The sequence below is a fragment of the Leucopleurus acutus genome (genome assembly GCF_964270905.1).
Source record: "Leucopleurus acutus genome assembly, chromosome: 7".
Taxonomy (NCBI): Eukaryota; Metazoa; Chordata; class Mammalia; order Artiodactyla; family Delphinidae; genus Leucopleurus; species Leucopleurus acutus.
Window position 1 is genome coordinate 44,121,541 of NC_139150.1, and position 25,300 is coordinate 44,146,840.

The window sequence follows — 25,300 nt, forward strand, 5'->3', positions numbered from 1 at the left end:
ACAAGCTAGACTATTACAAAAGAGATATTCTCATCTCTTCTTGCTTAACAGAAATGTCAATCTTAATATGGCAATGTATTTCAATTGAATATTTTAAATTAAAAAAAAAAAAGATTTGTAAAAATTAGAAAACCAAAAAGCTAGCGACACAGGTTAGAACCCTTGAGACAGAACTCAACAACCCAGCTAATTAGGAGGATGCCAGACTACTGCAGCCCCCGTTCCAGCCTTCCACTGGGAGAGGCAGAACTGCACTTTTCAGCAGATGGTAGCCAAAATCCTAAAATTCTGTTTTTGTCAGAAAATAGGAGGAAGATTTTTTTTTCCTAGTGACAATTTCTGATTCTTTGGTACACCCACAAGTCATCAAGTGTAGGAAATTTAAACTAGAGTCACTAATTTGCTATTTATTGTAACAACACTGCCTAGTGTTTACACAGCACATTCCGTTCTGGGATCTCCAAGAATGTTACGATCCTTTCCACTAAAACAGATGGAGAAACTAAGGCACGTAAGACCACCCACATGGCCACTGGGAGGGGCCAAGAGCAGGAGCCATCTCACTCATCATTGGGTCCATAGCCTTCTGCCAGGACCGAGTCAAGATCTGGTTTCCTGACAAGACACAATAACCAGGAGAAGCTGGACACGGAGTTCGCATCTTGGAAAAGGTGGGTATATAGGAAATCCCATGAAACCGATGCCCAATTTGATTTAGAACCTGAGAAACAGGCCTATGGGTGAGTCTGTAGACAACAGCCGTCTGGGAGGATGCCAGTAGCTCAGTAAAGCCCTCCTATGAATTTCCCCACCCTGAGTCGAAATTGTCACCCTTAACATTTATCCCCTAAGCTTCAACTTGTGCCAAATTACAAATCCTCTGGGGAGGAATAATACTTTAAGCTATAACTGATCTTTTGTAACTTGTTGTGAATTAAGGCTTTGAGAGTCAGTCTCAGAATTGCTGAGGAAGAGAATATTGAGGATGCTGAGAACAAAAAGATGTAAAGATACAGGAGAGAGAGAAGACTTCAGTGAGAGGCAAGCCACCAAGGAAAAACTACATCCATTTTATAATCCTGCCCAAGTTCCAAGACATTTTATCTTCCTTTCTAATTGATCTTCAGGCAGCAGTGCCTTCTAGCTATCACTCCAATATTTCTGTCTAGGCTATACCTTAAATTATGTACAAATCTTTCTATTAATCTCTTTGGTTTGGCAGAAGATACATTTAACTCACTCTGTTTTGTCCATGAATGTAGAATTATTTCAAAGAAACATTTAGATGATATTAATAGATTTTCAAATGCGTGATGAGAAGTTGGAAGCCCACCCAGAGTTTATGCTGCCATGGGAGATTATCTGGGAAGTGACCCAGGACATGCATGGGCTTTGGAATATAACCCATCTGGACTGCTTGCCTAGGTCAGTAGTTTACCAGCCCTGTGGCCCTGGGCAGGTTTCCTAATCTCCCAGCTCCTCCCTGACTTCTCTGTAATATGAGGTTAATAACACCTACTCACCCCATAGGTTATTCAAAGGATTAAAGAAGATAAAAGAGTAAAGGGTTGAGACAGGGGACAGAGTTAAAGGGCTCACGCTGAGAACGACGAAGTATGCCAAGGCCAGAATTCAAATGTATGTTAACCAGGGGGTAACAGACACTTGGACAGACTCGACCATGTTGCTAACGAAGATGACTGTTTGAGGCATAAAGTGTATTTGCAGAAAGGCATCCACTGGTATCAATGACTAAACAGAGGCTACAGAGTACAGTGGTTAAGACGGTTCAGCCTGGAAACTAGCTTCTTGAGCAAGTAATGAAGCCTCTCAGGGTCTTTGTTTTCTCATCTGTAAAACAGGTAGACTAATCACCGGACCTCACTCTTAGGTTTGTCAAGAGCATGAAATGTATTCTCACCAAGAATGCTATCGCTGGAGGGTGATCTTAGACATTACAATGGTGGCGGTGCTCCCAAGCGCAACCCTGCCTGACAAAGACATATTCCTTACTGTTCGATGATTCTTGTTATGGAGAAATTAAATTTTAAATTTAAATTAATAAAGTTAACTTTAATTTAATTTTTCTCCTTAGGAGGACAATAATGAGAAAAATGGTTGCAAAACACTGAGTTAGCACATATAAAGCACCTACAACAGGGCCTGACACGTGATAAGCAGGCAATCAGTATTTATGATGAAGACTTTTTCCTTATTTTTAGATGTAACAGTAGTATCCTGGCTCCAGTTAAGTATGTAATAATTGAATTAATCGAAGGCTACCATTTCAAATTAAGTGTTTTAAGCTATTTAAAATTACTTAAATCACTGAAAATGACTTTAAAGTAGTGTGTTGGTGAGAGGGGATTTGAAGAATGGGGAGAAGGGAAAGCTGATCTTTCAGCCTGCCTTGGAGTCCCTGCCTAAGTAATGTTAATCTTTCTTAATTGCTCCTTTTTACCCTCCTGCTTTATATCTTTGTCAAAGGCAGGAGTTAAGCATGGTGGAGTGAAAACAGTATATGCTTTGACAAAACCACCTAACTTCTCTGAGTCTTTCTCCTGGAAAGAAATGCACCTTCTTTTAAAGTTTGTCAAAAGCATTAAACGACAGCGTTCATGAATTGCATAGCACAGGGCTTCCACATATAGTAGAGGCTTGATACATACCAGCTTTTCTTTCAAATTATCCTTTTTGAATGATTGTGAACCACAAAATGGAGGTTTTCATTAGGATGCAGTCAATATTTAGTGTCAAACTGAAAACATTTTTTGAGAAAGATGTGTATTCAAGAAAAGAAAGATGTTTCATAGTTCAGCATTTCAGAGACCTGTAGGCAACCACTTGTAAGGATTAGCATGCTTTCTGATAATTTCTTCCTTTTTCCCTGGCAAGCGCTGCATAGACCCAGTCTCCTGTTGAGAAAGCCCTAGAAGTGAAAGAGCGGGGAAGCTTTTCAGGCCATGCTCCCCGTCTGTCGGCTGGCTTTGGTGGTTGGAGGCTTCCATGGGGTATGCGTGTATTTATTTCCCTTTGGTTTTCCTCAGGTCTAAATCCATTTGGTCCTGGCAGCCAAACTCCCTCTTCACTCTCCTTAATAGTGACATTCCGGAGAGCCAAGCATTTTAAGTGTAACAAATTGCCATTGTAACAGCTGCAATTATGAGTAAATTTGATCTTGAAAGAAGCCAAGGCACTGTAACTCAATAACGTTGTAACAGAGCTATCGTTATAATAAGGATAAAGTACCACAGTGTTTTCCTGGTGCTACATCGGCTTCCTTGAACAGAAGTGGGGGAGAGAGCTAGTCAAGGATGTGCTTCCTCTCCCTTCCGGGAGGTTCATTAACCAACTGGTATGCTTGTAAATTCATAAGCAGCATCCAGGTCTACAAAGACGGATTATTGATGTTCCTTGAGTGTTAAAGCGACTGATGAACATAATCTGAACGATGAGGTGCCTATAAAGAAAAAATGCATCCCTGATGACACTCTCAGAAATCATCTACAAACTCTACATGGGGGGACAAGTATGCCTGTTTCTAGAAACAAAATTCCAAGTACGTTGCAAAATCATTTGGTTTTCTCTGTTTCCGCGCACTGTTTAGCCACATAATTACCAATTATTAACCTATTTAGATGGTCTCATGTCCCTTTATTCCTAGTTGAAGTTCATCCATTTAGCACCTTTTGGTGCAGTGCTAAATCCAAAGCTTTCTATAAGACTGTCTCCTTCTTGATTCTTAGCTCAGAGAAGGGGGGGAAGATTACCATCCCCATAAGACTTTACTGAGGCAAATATGATGAGTCAAATTTCATCTCGACCCTTAATTCTGATAATAATGACAAAACTGCATAGCAATCTTTTTTCCTTTACTAAGGTCTGATTATTCTGACAAAGTTTCAAAAGTGTGGGGATGTGATAGCTGCTCAATACATTTCTATTGAACACTGAGTAAATGAAAACAGCAGGTACTTTGGTTTGCTATCTCCAACTATATGATAAATGCACACACACACACACACACACACACACACACACGCACGCATGTAAATAAAATGACCAAATTGTTTCTGCTTTCACAGAAAATGCAGGAAGCAAGAAGAGACGAGCAGGTTTCATCCCAGTAGGCACCTGGCAGAAGCTTCTCACATTTGGCACTGGCTCTCTGACCAAAACAAAAGCACAATCCAACGGTGAAATTTATCGCCTCCTCAGTCTCTCAGCTCACTAAACCCTGCATCAAGCCGACTTACTGTTAGGTGACCTGACCTGGTGTAACCGCTGCCACATAGCAACCCAATGAAATATTTATTGGTGGTTGTTACTGCTACGTGGAGCCCTCCCCTCGCCCATAACCTTTTTTCCCAGTCTCACTTTTCTTGCTTCTTCACCATCAAATCTTCCCCCTTGGTGCTCAGAGCATCAGGGTGGATTATACATACTGGCTTCTGAAATGAGACTAGAACATCAAAATATTTGTTCTGCCGAGGACATAAAAATGCTCCAAACCCACTTGGAAAAAAATCACCCATTTTAAACTATGAAATTCAAACAGTTAATGATATTTTTTCAGGTTCCCAAAGTCAAAATGCAAAATGTCATGCAATGCATACTGACAACTTGGATTTCTGCTGCAAACTTCATAGGCGTGAATAACTAAACAATTCTCTACCAAATCGTATAATTCATACTTCTAGCAACTACTGATTGTGCATTTGTCCTGTGTCTGATAGTGGACTGGGAATTTACAAATAAACACCAAAACCTGGGTCAGGCAAATCCACCTCATAGTACACTTAAAAACGTATTCCGTTCAGTGTATAGCAGCTTTACTCATAATTGCCCAAACCTGATATGATCCAAATGTCCTTCAACCAGTGAATGGATAAACTGTGGTCTATCCACACAATAGAATACTACTCAGCAATAAAGAGGAACAAACCACTGATACACACAACCTCATGCCTGAAATCTCAAATGCATTATACTAGGTGAAAGAATCTAGACTCAAAAAGGCTACACACTATGTTATACCATTTATATGACATTCTAGAAAAGGCAAAACTATAGGGACAGAAAACAGATCAGTGGTTGCCAGAAGCTAGGTGTGGAGGAAGGGACCCAGGAGAATTGCTGGTGGTGACGGAACTGACCTATATCTTGATTGTGGCGGTGGTTACACAACTGTCTACATTTATCAAAACTAACAGAACGGTACACTGTAAAGGACAAATTTTACACTATAAATTAGACCTTAATTTTTAAAAATCAACCCTTCAAAATTAATTTATGATAGGAAAAAATTAAACCATGATTGTCTCTGGGTGGGGAGACAAGTGACTGGGAATGGGCTCAGGGGGTGACGGAAACAATCTATATCTCGAAAGGTGTTTAGGTTACACATGTGTATGCATTTGTCAAATCTCAAAGACTATACATTTAACATTTGTGAGTTTCATTGTATGTAAATTTTACACAAAAAACCAGAAAAATATTAATGACATGCATGCTGAAGTATTTGGAGGGGAATGGACTGATGTCTGCAGCTTATTTTGAAATACATCAAAAATTAGATGGATAAATGGATGAATAGTGATAGATGCACATATATGTAAATTAAATGGACTAATAGATGAATAAAGATGGATGGGTATATAAATATGTGATAAAGAAAGTATATAAATGTTAATGATGGATTCTAAAAGTATAGTGGTGGTCACTTTAAATTCTTTAATTTTGCTGTATGTTGAAAATCATAATGAAATGGGGAAAAAACAATTCTAATGAATTAAAATATATACATAACACAATGAGCATTTTAAAGGATTTAATAAAAACGTATCCCATTAACTCTTACAAAGCTGTGAGGCATCATTTTTCCCATGACTATCGTATCCTAGTCATGTAACATATCAGATTCAAATTGTAAATTATGCCCCAAACGCAGAGAGCTGTGCCTGTCACTTCACAGGGTTTGCTCAGCTATAAACTTGAATTAGACACACAAGGCTGAACATAGGCTTTATTTACCACTGATGATAAGAGAAAACTGACCCTTACAGAATGGCTTCCTAATTCCCTACCATCGTATTAACTCAAACACAGGACGCTGAAACTGGTGCAAAAGGGGGAAACGCTCTAAATTTTATTCCCAAGGATGTTATTCCAATGCCCTCAAGGTTGGAGTTGGAGAATCATGGAATTGGAAAAGGCCAGCTCTCTGTACTAGTGATTCATCATGTTATCTTCGTTTAGGGCCACACAGGAGTCTTTGCCCTCTCGGGGTAATTCAGCAGTCTCAGGTTCTGTGCCAGGCTGGACTTCTGACCCTGTTCCTATCAGTTAATAACAACTGCTGGTTAGAACTTATGTCTATGGAGTTGGAACTTTCTCCTGTGACGGGGCACTCTTACAGTGACACTGCTTTAAAATCTCCCAAATCTACAAATCTGCACACTGTGTTGCTTTTCCTATAATCATACAATGTGAAAGCTGAGAGCTGATCAGAAGGCTGATAAATAGATGCTTTCATTTCAATGCCCTTGTTGTGGCAGGTGTCAGGTTAACTACAGTGACCTCTACCCCACCACACACACACACACACACACACACACACACACACACACACACACACACACACACACACACACACACACACACCCCTCTGTTACAGAGGTTTAAGGGTCAGGTATACAGAGCTCAGCCTCAGAGAAAATTGGCTTTGTCTCTTGGAATCAAGAAGAACAGTTTATGAAATGTTTTACTAGGGGCTGAAAGAGATTGTCTTTCTACCAAACAACAAGGAAGTAATCATCATGGTGGGGGCTGGGGGACTTTACTGGCTGGGTTACAGATATCACTATAAGCTGAAGAACCAATCTTAATGTCCCATCATACATGTATGGTAAAATAAATAGTGGTTACTCCAAGCAGGTTCTTATATAGTGATAATGTTTTCTAGAAACACTTCATGACATAGCGAACATGGGATATCTCCTGATTTACTGTGGTCACGGGAGACTGGGGTTTTGGTTAGTCTCTACCCTCAGCTGTGCCTTACGGCATCTACATGTACTAATGTCTCGTTATCAGTGTGTTTTTCCTAACTGTAATCTCAAAATGATTTCCGTATAAGTTAGGGTTGTCAAACGTACCAAATAATAACACAGGACACTCAGTTAAATTTGCATTTCAGGTGAAATACAAATTATTTTAATAAAAGTATGGCCCGTACAATATTTGGGACAAGCTCTTATTAAAAATATATTCTTTTATCTGGCAGCCCTAAATAGAAATAAAAACTTGAGATGGGTTAGTGAAAAGCTATTAAAACTGTATTAATTGATGCCTTCAAAAGTCTCAGCTTTCCAGTGATGTCAGAATTGCATTTGGGGATAGAAACTGATGCTGAGAACTGGGTTTTTTGGCTTCAGGCTGGCACTTTAGGTTTACTAGGTGGTAAGCTCCACTGGAAAAAAGCTCTGGGGTCTACCAGTATCTTGTACACAATTAGCTCTCAGAGTTATCCCTGGAGAAAGCAAATGAATGAATGGCTAACTCCAGAGAGCCCTCCCATGCTACCTCATTCCTGGGAGACTTCAGTTTTCCCGGTATTAAGGAATGACCACATTTCTTTCCCAATCCTCCAAGTAGTCTCCATCTTTGTCATTTTCTCTCCGTGCACAGATGAATTTGAAAAGGGCTTCCTGCTGGTGCAAAGAGTAAGTCTGAAAAGCTTGTCCATATCTTGAGGGACATTATTGGAACATTCTGTCTAGAGCGAAGGCTGCCCTTGAGCTGGGGCCTAGCAAATTTGCCCTAAGACACAGTCCTCTTCCTCACATACTCGCTCTGCTCACCTTTTGCCCTTTTTTTTCGGTGGGGGTGTGGGTCGGGGGGCAGTCACAGCCTAAGCTTGAAAACTCAAACCTGAAAACACTTGCTTAGCTTTGCCAGTGGATTAAAGAAGAATCTATATTCCACCAACAATTTTCATGAGTTGTGTCCACCCTTGATTCTTGGCTTCTTCTATTTCCTACTTCCTACCCACCACCCTCCCAATATATTTCTAATTTCTAATTTCCATGGTAAGCTTTTAAAAATGTGTTCTAGTGTTGTTGTCATCTTAGAAGATGTTCCGTTTCTCCAAAAACTACATAAAGTATTAAATTCCTTAGAAGAACTTGTATTAAGTATGTTTTGCTGTTCAGAACTGCCTTCTGCAATTCATGAGCATCAGTAATGATAATTACCATTCTCGTTGTCACACTCTTGTATCAGTGAGAGACATGTACTCTGAAAACAAAGAAGCAATGTTACTTGTTCCTCATTTATCATGTGCATTGCTGAATAGGTAAAGTCTATCTGTCTCAAGACTAACCAGGTTATTCTCAAGTCTAATTGCAAAATTCACTCTTTCAGGTGGAACAGAGTCCAGGGGAAGAGCTCAAGTGCTAAGAAATATTCTAAGTATTGGGGAGAAAGAGAGAAGGAGGAAGTTTGGAAAGACATTAGAAAAGGGAATATGAAAAGGGCACATCCGATGCGCAATGTGGACCAACAGTAAAATCACAAGTGACACTGGTTCAAGATGGTAATTAATGGATCAGAACAAATGTCAGAAAATAGCTCACCTGCTCCATGATTTTATAAGTGAAATAAGCCCAGTGAGGAGTGACCTGCTAATAGCAGGTTGAGCTAGTAGCAAAGCTGAGACCGGAATCCAAATATCCCAAGTCCAGCCAATACCTATTTTATTTTATGAAACAGTTTCTCCAACTGGCTGCCCCCAAGTCTGCACTAAAATGAGATAGTACTGTGTATGTCATCATAAAATGATTTGAGTTCTAAGGCAATTAAGAGAAATTCAGCCCCTAGATTTATTACTTCCTCTATCATTTATTTTCCTGTACAAATTAATTTTAAATATTTATTCATTCATTTATTCTTCTATTGATGGTCTTTATGTACCAGATATTATTCCAGAATGGGGGAATACCACAGTTAATAAGATGGGGCCCCAGCCCCTACTGAGTTTTATCCTGGAAGGGAAAATCCAATAACAATCAAATAAACAATATGGTTTTGGATTCAGATATGTTATCAAAGAGGAAATTAACATGTTAAAGCTAGACAGAAGCTGGGTAGATGAGATTAAGGGTGTATTTTAGCAAGGATGACTGTCGAAGGTCCTTCAAAGGAGGTGACATTTGCTTTGATACGAGAAGGGTGAGAAGATATCCATCATGCAAAGACCAAAGGAAATATGTTCCAGGCAAAGGGAAAGAGTTTGATGTTTATAGAAAGAGGTCAATGTGGCTGAGAGGGATAAGCAAAAAGGAGGTATTTCAAAGCCTAGCTCAGGGAGGCAAGAAGGGGCCAGATCATGACGGTCCTTAAAGAGCATTAAGAAAAAATTGGATTTTATTCCAAAGTCCATGGAAAGTCTTTGAAAGACCTGATCTTTGTACGTCTTAAGAAGCTTACTCTCTGTGGAGAATGACTACAGAAGAAGAGTGGAAGTAGAGGCAATTGCCGCAGTCCAAGTCAAAGACAATGGTGGGATTAACCAGGCTGGTGGCAGTGCCGGAGAGGAAAGCCCACAGGTTCACAGCTTTAAGATAAATTTTAGCAGGGAGACCCTCTTAATGGTTCCATGAGGGGAAATGAGGAAAAGGGAGAGAATCAAGAATAGATTGCTTTACTTTTGGTTTGGGCAACTAGATAAATTATGGTACCGTTTACTGGGAAGGAAAAGGTTTGAGCACCATGGTGATGGATAGAAATTAAAAGCATCGTATATGTCATATTATGGCTTAGATGCTTACTAGACATCTAATTGGAGACGTCAGGTAGGTGAGAGAAGAAGATATAAATTAGAAGCAAGGACACCAGCATAAAGGAGAGCCCTGGGCTCTCCAAAATTTATAGGTGAGTTGAAAAAGTACCATCCACAGAGACAGAAGGTGCAGGAGAGGCAAGGAGAAAACTGGGAGATGCGGTCTCAAGAAACTGAAAGAGTCATTTTTCAAGAAGGAGCAAATGATCAACCACTGTATTAAGTGAAAGATAGAGTCAGATGAGAACAGAGATGAACTCACCAGATTTGAAATGTCAAATATCATTGTTGATATCAACAAAAGCAGTTTCAGTATAAACAGTTTTTTAAAAGTCATACAATGTGGAAAGGTAACTATTAAGAGTTATTTTTATGTGTTTGTGCTTCCTTCCAAAACTACGCTGCATATAACTACACAAAAATACACACAGGTCTTTTTGTTTGTTTGTTTTTAAATGTAAAACATAAATAGGAACACATCTTATATGTTCTTTTTATACTGCTTTTTGTTACTTTACATATTATTTTGGAGATCTTTCCTTATCAGTATGTATAGATTTATAACATCATTTTAATGGTGAACTTACTATTTTCTTATAAGAATTTAACCTATGCTTTTGATCCTTTCTTAGGTACAAACCATTATACCGTATTATACCATGTACTTCCCTGAGTATGGGCATGAACCATGATGAGGACAGAAATGAGGAGAGAAAATCGATGGACAGAGGAGTTAAGTGCTCACCCCACAGAGATCCGAGCATGAACAAAGACCCAAAGGTTCTTTCTTTTGTACCATATTGCCTCTTTTTATGTTGTAAGAATTGATTGACATTTGGTAGAACTGAGCACAGAAACAAAATTCACAAGCACTTTTTAACAAATCATGCCTTTTCAATGGTGATGTTTTCATTGGATCTCTTATTTACTCTTGCATTCATTAAAGTAAATACGTAAATCAGTACGATTTCTCTTCAAAGCCAAACAATTAAAATGGCTTTGGGTTTTGTTGTTGCTGGCTTGTTTGTTTTTGCTGTTTTCGCTTATTCCCTAGGATTACTTACTTATTATATCCTAACTTGCCCAAGAGTTCAACAGAACCTGTGGCTCTAAAGTTCCCTTCTTAAGACCTGTTACAGACTGAATGTCTGTGTTCCCGCAAAATTCACATGTTGAAACCTAATACTCAACGTGGTGGCATTTAGCGGTGGGGCCTTTGGGAGGTGATTAGGTCACAAGGGTGGAGTGACCTAATGGTCACCTATAAATGGGATTAGTGCCATTATAAAAGAGACCCCAGAGAGCTCCCTTGCGTCTTCCGCCAGGTGAGATTACAGTGAGAAGACGACTGTCTATGAACCAGGAAGTGGGGTCTCACCAGACACCGAATCTACCAGCACCTTGATCTTGGACTTCCCAGACTCTAGGACTAGAAGAAGTAAATGTATGTGGTTTATAAGCCACCTAGTCTATGATATTCTGTCATAAGCAACCTGAACTAAGACCAGACCTAACTAGAAATTCAGAATGTCGTCATTACCCTACATTTTCTAGATCTAGCACCGGCTGCTTTAGAATCTGACACCTTAGAAATACTACAGAAATTAAGAAAATAATACAGATTTTACATTTGTACCTTTCCTTCACGTGGCTAAAGTGGCAAATCCATAATTACCCTTCCCCCACCCTATCTAATTCCTCTCCCTATTTTTACATGGTCATCACTTTATTTGCTTCTTTTTTCTGTTCTTTTCTTTGACTTATCCTATTTCCTCCAGGCTTCATTTCCTGTTGAGACTGTTGTCAGGGGAAAACTGGGTAAAGGCACAAGAGGAGCTAGAACGAGCTCCCGCAACCCTCCGTCCTCACCGGCAGCAGCGTCTGCTTCAGAACCGGAGTGCTCTGAGCCAATTATTTACATCTAAAAGATCGGTGCATTTCAGGGCTTCCCAGGTGGCGCAGTGGTTGAGAGTCCGCCTGCCGATGCGGGGGACGCGGGTTCGTGCCCCGGTTTGGGAGGATCCCACATGCCGCGGAGCGGCCGGGCCCTGGGCCCGGCTGAGCCTGCGTGTCTGGAGCCTGTGCCCCGCAACGGGAAAGGCCACAACAGTGAGAGGCCCGCAAAAAAAAAAAAAGAAAAAAAAGATTTTTGCATTTCAGTTTGGAGACTAAGACACAGAGAAAAATCATACTAGAGCCACTCAGCAGAGCGTGACTGACAGACTGAAACCAGTGTTCAGGTGACGGCAAGACCGAGGCCAAGTTACGAAGGTGCTAACACCCACCTTTCACGCCTCCCCCGCTCTTTCCCGATGCAGCCCACCTCAGGGGTCACAAACTGGGATGCCCCTCGTTTGCATTTTCCTTGGCCAACACGAATATGTTTAAACTTCTGAATTACTGGCCAACATTTAAAATTGGGAAACGTCCCGTGAAAGTGCAGACTTGCCGGCTCTTCTCAACTGGCAACCACGAGCCAGCTTGCAAACAGGAAGCCGCAGGGCTGCGGATGCTCCCTTACACACAGCAAGGGCTCTACACTCTGTCCTATGCCCAGGGACTTTCTGTCTGGCCCATCTTACTCATCCTTCTTATCTGCACGCCACTGTGGGTATGTGCGTTTATAACCTTTCAGAATGAAATGCTGCGATGTGCTCTCTAATAAAGATTTGGCCACTTTTCCTAAGTAGCTAAAAAAATTGGGGTTATGACCCAAACTTTCCCATCAGATAACCCAGCAGTGTACAGTCTGACTCTCTGGTTTCTGATCATCCAGACATCTGGGAGACCTGAAAACAAGACAGAAAAGAAGGGAAGGCGGAGAACTTGGTGGCATCTGCACCCACATACTCCTTCCGTCTCTCCTACACTCCTAGCCATCCTGCCATTATACCTGTATCACAGGTTGCAAACTTATGCCTGAAACGCTTCTCCCAGGAGTCTACACGTTCTAGTGGCGTTTTCAAAGGCACAGGAATGCTATCAAAAAGCAAAGACAGGAATCTGCCATAGCGGTTGCACTTCGTAACTGGTGAAATGTAGTTAAAGAGGGTCACACGGGGGCTTCTCTGGTGGCGCAGTGGTTGGGAGTCCGCCTGCCGATGCAGGGGACACAGGTTCGTGCCCCGGTCCGGGAAGATCCCACATGCCGCGGAGCGGCTGGGCCCGTGAGCCATGGCCGCTGAGCCTGCGCGTCCGGAGCCTGTGCTCCGCAACGGGAGAGGCCACAACAGTGAGAGGCCCGTGTACCGCAAAAAAAAAAAAAAAAAAAAAAGAGGGTCACCCGGAACAAGACAGCCCCCCAACATGCCCCTTGACCATTGCGTCCACATCCTCTCCACTCATCATCACACCCAAGCCCACGCTGCTTCCAAAAGAATTCAGGGCATTCTCAAGCTATATGGTAACTGCTTTTATTCACTGGTGAGATGCTGAGAAGCAAATGCGTAACAATCACGGTTATGACACAGGCTAAGAACACACAGCCTCGGGTTCCTGCCCCAGAGAACACAGCCCCTCTCGTTCCACCTCAACACACCCAGGATCTGTGCACGTGGCCGCCCAGCACAAGCCCAGGAATGTTGTTATAAAACTGCACTTCACAGAAGAAAGTCAAACCATGAGGTTATTATCACAGTTAAAACCAAAGAGCAGAAAATTGAACTGCCAGAGAAAACAGTCCACGGGAGCACCAGCTGGAATGAGGGCAGGTGGGGTGAGAGGAAGTGCAGCAGCGGCCAGATCAGGAAGCACTTGTACTCGGGGTGGAATGAATTTTGAAGCTGCACTAGGACACTAGGAATCTTGTCAGTGAAAAGGCGTGGCTGTGATTCATGCATGGGAGCCAGGCAAGATGGAGCTCAGACACTCCTGAGCATCTATTTCTAACTGAATAAGGTTTCTTTACCTCCAAAGATCCCCTGGCAGATCAGGTGTATGGAAACAACTTTTAAATGGTTTGTCTCAGAGTTAAAAAAAAAAAAAAAAGAGTTAACTAACGTGCTGGTTGTCTCCACAGAAAAATGACATATCAATCCTCAGTGAAGATAAATTGATTCTGAAATTGTAAAGTGGATCCATGGAGAAATGAGGTTTGACTGATAAGAAGTAGATTGGTACAACTTTTGGGGAACAGGACCATTATGTACAGTGAAGTACCCCTGCACCCTTACTTTACTCCATCACATCGTCTTCACCCTTGAGGCAAAAAGAGAAACTCCATTCGCCTGAAAATCAAATTCTGGACACAATAGGTACCAACAGGGATTAGTCAAGAACTTGAACTTCCCCTTCTCCTTTCACAGGTTTGATTCTATCTGATTTCGCTAATTACCTCCAATTACTTCACTTCCGCCTTCCTGTCCTTTTCCTACAGCCCTTTAGCTGTCACTGTTCGGTGCTTGCATGCTCTGCTCTAAAATCCTCTTCAGAGGAAATGGCTTACATATAAATGTCACAAATGAGCAATCTCTCCGTGAGCTAAAGCCTTGAACTTAATTCTGGGCCACCCTGACAGAGGGACAATTGCTGCTCCAGGAGACTAAGAGAGGGGCTCCAAATATTTAAAGAGCTGTTATGTGTAAGTCTGGAAGGTAGAAGTAGATCCAATCAATGGATAGAAGTTACAGACAAGCAAATTTTAGCTCAACATGTTAAATCTCTTTAATTATAGAAATGTTTGCCTTGTCCAGTACTGAGCTCTCTGTCATTGGGCATGTTTAACAGATCTGAAAATAATATTTTTAGGAGTATGACAGAGGGTATGTTAGCATTGGATAGGAAGGAGAGAAGTCTAATTCTAAGGAGCCTATGATTCTGCAATAAATAATACTATATCAATAGTTTTTCCGTATTTGAGATACACAGCCATACACATCCACGCGATGAGGCGGGTTGATAAGTTGAACTTCAGGAAAAAACACGGCAGGAGAGTTGCTCATCCCTGAGCCCAGAGCAGAAGGTAATTCTATCCTAGATTTAGATAAAAATTGATCTTTAAATATATTTGAAGACAGAAAAAAAACGACTGGAAAAGATAAGAGATTAAAAGGCCAGAATCTTCAAGATAAAACCTCATGGGCAAGGGTAGAAGTTGGGCTCGTATATCAAACTACACATGAATAGGACATAAGGGCTAAACGAAGGACAGTTTATGTTCTTTATTTTTGAAAGCCTACTCTAATGGAAAATGCAGGATTCTGATTTTTCTGTTCTGGGTAAGAAGAATGAAAGAAAAGTATCTCCTCCACCACCCCCGCCCATGTCTGCACCGGCAGTTAAAGAACGGTAAAGAACTTTCATTCCAAAGACCTCCCGTAGATACCGCCCTCTTTGACCAAAAGGCCACAGGGCTGGCAAAGATTTCTAAGCAGATTAATGAGAGGCTTCTGAAAACGCTGTCTCTCAGATGTAACCTAGGTCTCTTGGAGAGAAGTTGGTGAGTCAAGAACACTGGTAGACTCACCCTTCTAACTGCTGTAATATTGTACCAACACTTTTTGCCAAACTGTGTTATTATCGTGTAGTGATGCCGTCTTAGCAGTCTGCGGATCCCTGTCATTTAAAAGCTAATCATAACATACCGTTAACATATGGGAATCCAGTCTATTCTTGTTCTCCGGGCTCATGTGCCCCAACCGACCACAGCATTTTCTTAGCACCAGGAGGGTTGTTCTTACAATGTTGTTACTTTTGCATCTCCTCCTTTAGAACCCTCTAAGTAAAAACAATAGCAGGGGGAAGAAGCAGCCATGCAATTTACTCCAGCAAGTAAATGCCAGGATCTGTTGAGTGTGTGTATTCCCTGCAATTCACCCATGTGTGTTTTCCCTTTCTGGAGAAGATGAGGAACAAAAATAACTTCACACATCACCAATGTTTCCCACCAAGCCATTTCACATGGTCCCGTCCCCCTAATCACAAATGTGCCTCCACTCTGGCACACAAATCACCCACCACACACACACACACACACACACCCAAGACTAAAGAAAAGGAGTCCTGCCTAAGAAAGCAAGTTGTGTGGACACTTTATACTCCCCATGAGATCTGCTGGGAGTGAAAAATAAAAAGTCAGCCTGTAGAAATTTACATAATCTCAAAGTATTTCCCCACAAAACGCCTATTAATTAGGTGGGGGAAAATCGTATTTTAAAACAAAGAAACCTGGCAGACACCAGGTTTCATCAAGTGACCAAAGTTAAAATCATCAGCAATGAAACACGTCAATGTCATGCGCCTCCCGATCTGATACACTGGGAAGGACATAGCACTTCTCTGGTGTTCCTGCCAAACCTGCAGCTAATCATGAAGAAACAGACAAACACAACTTGAGAGATTCTACAAAATAAGTGGCCAGTACTCTGAAAAAAAATTCTAGATCATGAAAGAAAAGGAAAGGAAAGGGGAAGGGGTAAGGGGAAGGGGAAGGGAGGGGAAGGGGAGGGGAGGGGAGGGGAGGGGAAGGGGAGGGGAGGGGAGGGGAAGGGGGGGGAGGGGAGGGGGGGGAGGGGAGGGAAGGAAAGGAAAGTATGACAGAGTATACCAAGGGGATTTGGGAAATATGACAACTGATGTGATCCTGGCCCAGAAAAGAGACAACTGGCAATATCTGAATAAAATCTGTAGATTAGATTATAATATTGAATCAATGTTAATATCCAGATTTTACCAAAATGTTAACCATTGTACTCCCAGTTATATGACAGAAAATCCTTTGTTTTGGTAAATACACAGTGAAGTATTTAGAGTTAAACGGGCATCATGTCTGCAATTTGCACCCAAATTTTCAAAAAGAAACGTATATACATAGCTATGTGTGCTTGTGCGTGCATGTGTAGAGAGAAGAGAGAGAAAATGACCAAGTAAGTTTGACGAGATGTAAAATGTAAACGTTAACATTTAGGGAATCTGGGAAGTGAATACAGGAATTCCTCATAACGTTTTTGCAACTTCTCTGTAAGTAACATTTGTTGTTGTTGTTGTTGTTTTAATTAAAAAGGAACCTTAACCTAAGTGGCGGCCTGAGCTTTTCGCGGAGGGAGCTGGAGAAGGAGGAGGAATGTAGTAGACCCCCATCTCCTTTGCTCTTCCGTCCCCAACACTGAGAAGCACTGTAACGTCTTGTGTTTCCCTGAAAGCTACTGTGGGAGGCTGCAGAGAGTTCCCTGAGGGCAACACCCTATCCCCAAATCCCCAGAGCCTAACACAGGGCCTGGCATATATTAGACGCTCAAGCAATGGCCAATGGAAGGAATGATCGGACTTTAAGAAATGTCTGAAAGAAACTGCAGGCAATCCCCAATCTGCAAAGTTGGTAGAACAGTGGCCCTTCTGTATAAACAGCTGGGCGGCAATGAGGGGCAGGTGGCATCAGAATGAGGAGTGAGAAGCAAGGTACAGTCCTATCCTAGGGTATTCTTTATATGGAGGAGGAAGAGGAACTGAGCATGTACCCTGGGGCTGGCCTGAACTGGCTCTGTTCCTCTGGGCGGGGTGGGGGAGGACATACATGCCAGGCACTACGTGTCCCAGCAGCTGAGGTCTCCATTGGGTCCTGCGTGAGCTATTTGATGCACTGAGATAAGAAGAATGGAAGGCCAAGCTTCCCCAAAAGAACGTTAAGGCTTGAAATAGCTCTGTATTCAATTCTGTTCTTACCTCCCAAACCATTTAGTACTCGGTTTTTCAAATTCACGTGGACTGGGCTTCCCTGGTGGCACAGTGGTTGAGAGTCCGCCTGCCGATGCAGGGGACACGGGTTCGTGCCCCGGTCCGGGAAGACCCCACATGCCGCCGAGCGGCTGGGCCCGTGAGCCACGGCCGCTGAGCCTGCACGTCCGGAGCCTGTGCTCCGCAACGGGAGAGGCCACAACAGTGAGAGGCCCGCGTACCGCAAAAAAAAAAAAAAAATCACATGGACTATGCACATGAGGTCTGAAATTAAAATCATTTAAATTACCAAAGTTCAAGAAAGCTTGGAAAACGTTAACAGATGAAAAACGTGACTTTGCTTCGAAAACTTCGCTAATTCAAGAACATCCTAACAGATTGCTTTTCCAGTAACATTTAATTCTGAATAGAGATAAAGGGAAAATATACATATAATTCACAGGCTGCCGGAGTGTTAAGTATCAGGGGATGTTCCTATAATCCACAGAAAATTGGGCCTTACAACAGACATGCTTTTTCTAACCACCAAGATACAATTTCACAAGCATGAACACTGTGTGATAATATTCCAGACAAAAATTAAACAGGAACTGTGGCACATAACCGAGGACAGGACTCCAAAGGGCCAACCTGATTTGCATATTAATTCAAACAGGGACCTTTTTGCTTTAATAAGGAATATCATTTTTGAGGAATCTCTAGGTGAGATTGCCATGCTCACTGGTATAGATTTGTTGACCAATTTATTTGAAAATGAGCTCCTATGATAAACCCAAACCATAATGAGGAAAAGACAACCCTTCCTGATCAGTAAGTGACAAACAGTGAATCCACAGAGGAACCAGGGCAGGCTGGTACTGCTGTCCTCTCTCCCTCTTTACTCGTCACATCTGGGAGGCCAAGCAGTTCTCTGTCAGAGTCAATCCCTTCCTCCAACTTAATAAGGACAGAGGGTTATCTCATCCTCAGAGTTTTAGTTGCCAGTTATTAGCCTGTTTGTCCCTAACACCCTCCAGCTTCCTATCTCCCATTTCAAAGCTGTCCGGCGTCTCCAAAATGGATTGGGAGAATCTAGACATGACACGTCTCCTGCTAGGTTCTCCTAGAAGTATGCTTTCTGTACAACCCAAAAGGATTGGGGTCAAGACAATGTGTAAGAAAGATCCCTGTTGAGCTTCCAAGAGGAGCACAGCCAGCTTCTGTCCCTTCTGTGCTCAGAATCCCTCCTGTCTCAGACATGGTCTAGGCCATGGTCTAGGCCCTGGGCCACCAGTGGCATGGCTCTATTAATGCCCGTTGAAACTACAAGGATTCGTGGTGACCTAAGGCCTGACCTAAGGGTTCTGGAAGAGACTCCTCTACAGAGCTCAGATAGAACCTCAGATCTGTATGCAAATAGGCAGATAGTATGGTCTTCTTAAGACCTCAATACTTCTGAATCCATCCCTATCTGTCCCCACATACACTCCTTCTCATTTCTCCATGACAACTCCTACTTCTGATACCCCTGGGCTGTTCTACAACTGGGATGATAAGGGCACTTCAATAAAAAATCAAGCCACTGCCTATTTTTGGTCTCAAGAGGAAGCAAAGATATTGGACCAAAGGATAGTATGACAGCTCTTGAAATGTAAGCTTTCGTGCTGGTCACCAGTTCCTAGTGTGATGTTACCAATGAAAAATGCAGAAGCTCTGCCTCTTGGTCCCCACCCAACTGGTTCTTCTTACCTTTGGTTCCATTGAAATGAAACTGTGTGTTCCTCTGCTTGAGAGAACTGACCTTTTAATCGTCCTGCTGTGATAGAAGTGGTAGTAATCCTTCAGGGCCCCGATCTGCAAAGGCAGGAGGGAAAGAATATAAGAGAGTTAACGTATGAAAAGTCTTCTGTTTTCCTGGTTTTTCATTAAAATAAGAACACAAAAGCAAAAAAAAAAAAGAAAAGGTCCATAAATTATGCAGTTGCTGGCCATGCTTAAATGTTACTTGAAGCTTGGTGATCACTTTTCAAAAGAAGGACATGTGATATGAAATGGAGTGTCCTTGAGGCGGTGACCGTGGAACTAAAGATTATAATGGGGCAGCTTGGGCTCTCCATATCTCCCTTTTAATGTTTAATTTATATGCAGCATTTTAAGTAATTCTATATCAATCTGTATCCAAATGTATGAAAGAGAAACAAATATCAAATAGCTATCTGGTTATAAAAACACATCGCATTTGGTTTGCTCCGAGAAATGTACAATGAAAGACCTTGTTAGATTATTTATATCGTTAATTTGAAACAAGTCCTAAGCAATTGATCATTCGCAAAGAAAACACTACTTAGTTTGTTTCCTGACTTCAGCAGACAGTATAAATACATAGCTCTTATTCATGTGTTGCAAAACTAAAAGTGGAATGAATGGCAATTTCTAAAACAAAACAAAGATCACACGTCCTACCTATCAGCTAAGCTTCCTGTGTGACAATAGTTCAATCGACTTTATCTTAACCATTTCTTTAACGAATTAGTTTTCTCATTTATGTACCCCTTTCTTCAGTTAAAAACAGGTCTGTTTAGGATAGCTGTAAAAATAAATCCCTGTCCATTCTAAGAAAACAAACTAACACAATTCCAAACAATCATATTCTTTCAGCAGACTGTAAAATGTGGATCACATAATGGAAATTAAACCATACAATGAGCTAAGGCAGGAGAGCTTGGTTCTAGTTTCGGCTGACGGTCACCAGAAGTGTCTTCTTAGCTAAATCGCATATACTTACTATGTCTCAGTTTCATTATCTATAAAATTGGACTTCAAGCCAGTTCATTTCTCAGATCACTACAGCTGTCAAATTCCATTCTTTACCACTGACACTTTACTCGCCTTGGGCAAATGCATTTAGAGCACCATTGCTCTACCCTAAAGAATGACCATCATCAAGATGTTTTCCAATTAGGACAATTCAAAAGTTAGGCCTTCTTAATTGATAAAAAAAAAAGAAAAAAAAGTCATTGCCCCAGCTTAATTTTTTCAGATAAAAGGTTTACTTTTCATTCCCATCTTTTCATCACATTCTCAATCATCGTCCCGCCCTTCCAATAAGGAGGATCAACCAAATTTCTGTGCCAGTTAAGAGTCATCTCCTCACTGGGACTTCATGCTCTAATTGAATGTTTCTTATCTTCATTAAATTTGAATGCCTGAAGTCTCCCATTTCTGATTCAAGTGGAACTGCCCAGATGTACACAGAAGAGATTTTGGACTCTGAAAACAAGTAGGAAATGAGGCAATCCTAGCTGAAACCTCTAATCTCAATGATTCTGGACTCTGAAGCAGTAGAAAACAATGAGGAAGAGGGCACAGGTGCCAGTCCCAGTCTCCACGGGTGTTTCAAGGAGGGTTTTACAGGCCAACTTTAAAATTCCAGAGGAGTAGGGGTAGAATTCAGGAGGGGCTGCATAATCCTCTATCAGAAATCTTAAAATCCCAAGAAGCTTAGAGCTTTCACCTCACATAGTTTCTGTCAAGAATGCTCCTTGGGGGCTTCCCTGGTGGCGCAGTGGTTGAGAGTCCGCTGCCCATGCAGGGGACGCAGGTTCGTGCCCCAGTCTGGGAAGATCCCATATGCCGCAGAGCGGCTGGGCCCCTGAGCCATGGCCGCTGAACCTGTGCGTCCGGAGCCTGTGCTCCGCAACGGGAGAGGCTACAACAGTGAGAGGCCCGCGTACAGCAAAAAAAAAAAAAAAAAGAAAAAAAAAGAAAAAAAAGAATGCTCGAGTAAATACAGTAGTTTTTGTGGAAAGGAACAGAGAATCTCTGAGGAAGAACTTTTTATCAACGTGAAAAGCGCCAGTATGTTTAAGATCATGTCCACTCAACTATTATGGAACCTCTTCGACTATAGGAAATGACTGAATTCAACTCAACTATTAAACTCAAACTGTGGATGAAATACACCCTGAAGAAATATTCAGATCCTTTGTGGCTTCAATGGTACACACCAGAATGCTGGCCTAATGCAGGGTACATGGAGCTGGAAAGCGGAACCCTTGTCCTGACTTAACTTGCTCTGGGATTTTTGGATACATCACTTACCCTCTTTGGGCCTTGGTTTCCTCAACTGTGAAATAAGGACACAGGAGGTACAGTGGACAGAGACTGGGCGTCAGAGTCTAATGGGGGATAATAGTGTTTATGGGTTAGTGTGGTTATAAGGATTGAACGTAATAGCAGGTACACTGCCTAGTCAAGTCACTGTCCAGCACATAGTAAGTAGCAGAAGGTTATGAGTTTCCCTTCTAAGTTTATATTCAAATCCTACCTTCCCTCACCTCCTATCCTCTAATTAATCCCTCACCTCTGTCTCTTGGCAGGATTCCTCTTAATCTGCCCTGGTATCACCTCCCTTATTTCACTTCCCTTATTTCACTGGCCAAAAATCAAAAGGGTTGATGATACACTGTTGGCAAGGATGTTGGCACAAATGCGGCTCGTACAGGATCAGTAAAGAGCGTACCACGGTACAAGTGTGTGGAGAGCCATTTGGCAATATCAATAAAATTATACACAGTACTTAACCTTCGACCTAGCCTTTCCACTTCTTAACATTGATTCTATAGGTAGAGTCATGTACGTCAAAGAATGGATGTTAGTTAGAGCAAATTTTGTAAAAGCAAGAGAATGCAAACAACCAGCTGCCATCAGTAGGCGACTGGTTCTATATGAACTGAAATGCATTGTCTCCAAGGTAGTGGATAAAGAAAGAAAGAAATACAGGTGCAAAAGAGGCATATAATATGACCCAATTTTTGTAGGAGAAAAAAGGAAGACTCTAGATGACGTGTGCTTATAGGCACAGGATATTTCAAGAAGGAAACTTGACAAACTGGAAAAGAGGGATTTTCTTTTCATGATTTATGTGGCTGCATTATTGTTTTAAATGAAACTAACCAAAAATGAACAAATAATACAAATGAACACGTGAAATAGCACACACACAAATCCCACCTACTTTTCCAGGGGCAAATACGCTCCCCCAATTCCATGGGACTGATACAAGGGCCACTTCTATTGGGGCCATTAAATCTCTTTAGCAGTACACTCTATTTAATCTCCATCTTTCAGGGATTCTGTTTCCTCTATAGGGTTATGGAATGGTGTTCACTGATGGGCTGATGCCTCAATTACAGAATGCCTGCCACGTGCCAAGCATCTTGCTGCTCTTCCGCATGTTATTACATTTAACTTCACCTCCCGAAGAGCTTCTGAAGACAAATATTATTACCTCCAACTTGATAAAGGAGGCTATTGAGGCTCTGGTAGTGCCCGAATGTACACAGCTGGTATTGTGAGGGGGTAAAGTGTGAATCTTTGTCGAATGCCTAGCATCGGGGTGAATTTAGTTAAGTTTCATGGTGCATCCCGTCAACGGGCTCACAAGACGCATTCCGACATCCTTCTAGTGAGCCTTCCTATGCTGCAGAGCTAAATTCTATGCAGCCAGGGTTCTGAATGTGATAAGGTTCTACCAATCAAAGGCAGACTGTGGCATCGTGAGGCATGCTCCTGGAGGCATTTTCGTGTTTAGTGGTGGCTGTGGCTAAAGGTCTTAGTACCTGGTTGCTAGCTTTCTGGGCATTCATTTGCACATCCTGTTTTGTCAGTCAGTTGGTAAGAGATTTTAGAAGAACTACAGGGGCATCATAGGGTAGCTTCCTCCTTCCTCAGCTTCCTCACTGAGGCAGAAGCAGCAGCTCCGGTGTAGGCCCATGCTGTGGGGTGGCTTTGGGGGCCTTTTCTGAAAACTTGGCCCTCCTGATTGATACTCCAAGCTATTTAATAGTCAATACTGAATGCCTTCCAAAGCAGACCAAGCAGTGGATTCAGTAGTTGGCTCCCCTGAATATTCCAAACTGGACAGATGAGAATTTCTGAAAACGTAGCTTTATATATATACAATCTTGCACAACTTAGAGATCCTCAAAGATATGTACCTTTTGAGTCATGGGCTACAGGCACCACTGAGCCACAGGCTACGGATGACCCACTGTGTCTGCTCTAACATCCTGTTAGATGACTACACTGGCTTCTTGGCTTCTCACAGCCATTCATACCAATCTGCTCTCTCAAGTCTTTCTATACAGTAGCCAGCATAAGGTTATAAATGTACATTTGACTGTCATAGTTCATACGCCAGCTTCAAATCCTTGAGTGGCTTCCCTTTGCTGTTAAAATAAATAGTAATATTTAATAATATAATTTTAAAGTTAATAATAATATCAACATTTATTCTGTGCCAGGAACTAGTCTACATGCTTTATCTAACTCATTGAATGAAAGCACTGTGGCCACCTCGATGAACCTGTCAGCTCTCTCAGGCTGCTTGTTTGCCTTGTTTTCCCTCCTGCCCTGTCCAACTTACAGATTTCCCCAAATTCTGTACTCCTTTTCGAAAAGTTATTTACTATCAGCCTACAGATAAAATTTTTTTAATGGGCGAAAGTTTGAACAGACATTTCACAAAAGATATACGAATGGCCAATAAGCATGTAAAAAGATGCTCAAATGCAAATTAAAATCATAATGGCACTATACACATACCAAAATGGCTAAAATTTAAAAGGTAGACAATACCCATTCTTAATGAGATTACGGAGCATCGGAACTCTCATACATTGCCAGCGGGAGTAGAAAATGGTTCAACATCTTTGAAAAATCATTTGGTAATTTCTTATGAAACATATATCCTCCTCATGACCCAGCCATTTCATTTACAGTATTTACCCAAGAGAAATGAAAACCTATTTCCAAACAAAACTCAAACATAAATGCTTATAGCAGCTTTCTTAATAATAGCCCCAAACTGGAAATAATGCAAATGTCTATCAACAAGTGAATGGATAAATCACTTGTGGTATATTTACAGAATGGAATACCCAGCAATAAAAAGGAACAAAACTCTGATGCATGCAGCTACGTGGATGAAGGTCAAAACAGCATGCTGACACAAAGAGGATACACTGTATGATTCCATTGGTAAGAAGTTCTAGGACAGTTACTCTATCGTGACAGCAAACAGATGAGTGATAACCTTGGGGAAAGCCTGGAGAAACTTTTGAGTTTGGGAAATGTTCTATATCATGACTGTGGTGGTAATTCCATCAGTGGTTAGTGCTCCGGCATGTTGGAACCAGCTCATTGCAGGCTTGCCAGATCCAACTGCATCTTCTCCCAACACCCTCTGCAGGGACATCACATTGCTGACTTGACATCAACAATGATGGAAGTTTTTAACACATCAGGAAAAACTGGCAAAGGCTACAAATTAGGGCTTCTTTTTTCCCTGATCAGTCACTTGTTTAGTATTTATCAGCACAACCCCGGCCGGGTATGTACATTTGTCAACACTCATCCAATCTTACACAGAAATGGCTGCGATGGGGAGTATATCAATTATACCACAATAATGGCGAGTTCAAAAGTTATATCTCCTCTACTGATCTCTGGTTGTCTTTCCCATCTGTAGAATGATTCAGAGATTGGGAAACGTGAGAACCCAGTGACCTGGGGCTCTTCAGCTCAGATCTCCTCCCACCCTCTCAGGTGAGGTGGGGAGGAACCAAGACAATTGTTCTTGCCGATCAGTCTCCAACATCCAGGAGTTAAAGTTTGAAACTCCTGCTTGCTAAATTCCATTCAGACAGAAAGCTACAGAAGCACCGCCTGGATATACTGATTTCCCTTCATTAAAATTTGACTGCGATGCCTCATTTGTACTTCCCTGAGAATATTAAAACCATTTTA

At 41.8% G+C, this 25,300-nt stretch overlaps 1 protein-coding gene across 4 annotated transcripts in view; it reads right to left on the reverse strand.

The window, feature by feature from the left end:
• The window catches only part of PCSK5 (proprotein convertase subtilisin/kexin type 5), a 452,417-nt gene that overhangs the window by 396,255 nt on the left and 30,862 nt on the right, over positions 1–25,300 (reverse strand). For all 4 annotated transcript variants that reach the window (XM_082843248.1, XM_082843247.1, XM_082843246.1 and 1 more), the window contains exon 2: positions 19,241–19,345. In XM_082843248.1, coding sequence (XP_082699374.1) covers positions 19,241–19,345 — 105 coding nt within the window. The remainder of the gene's footprint in view (positions 1–19,240; positions 19,346–25,300) is intronic.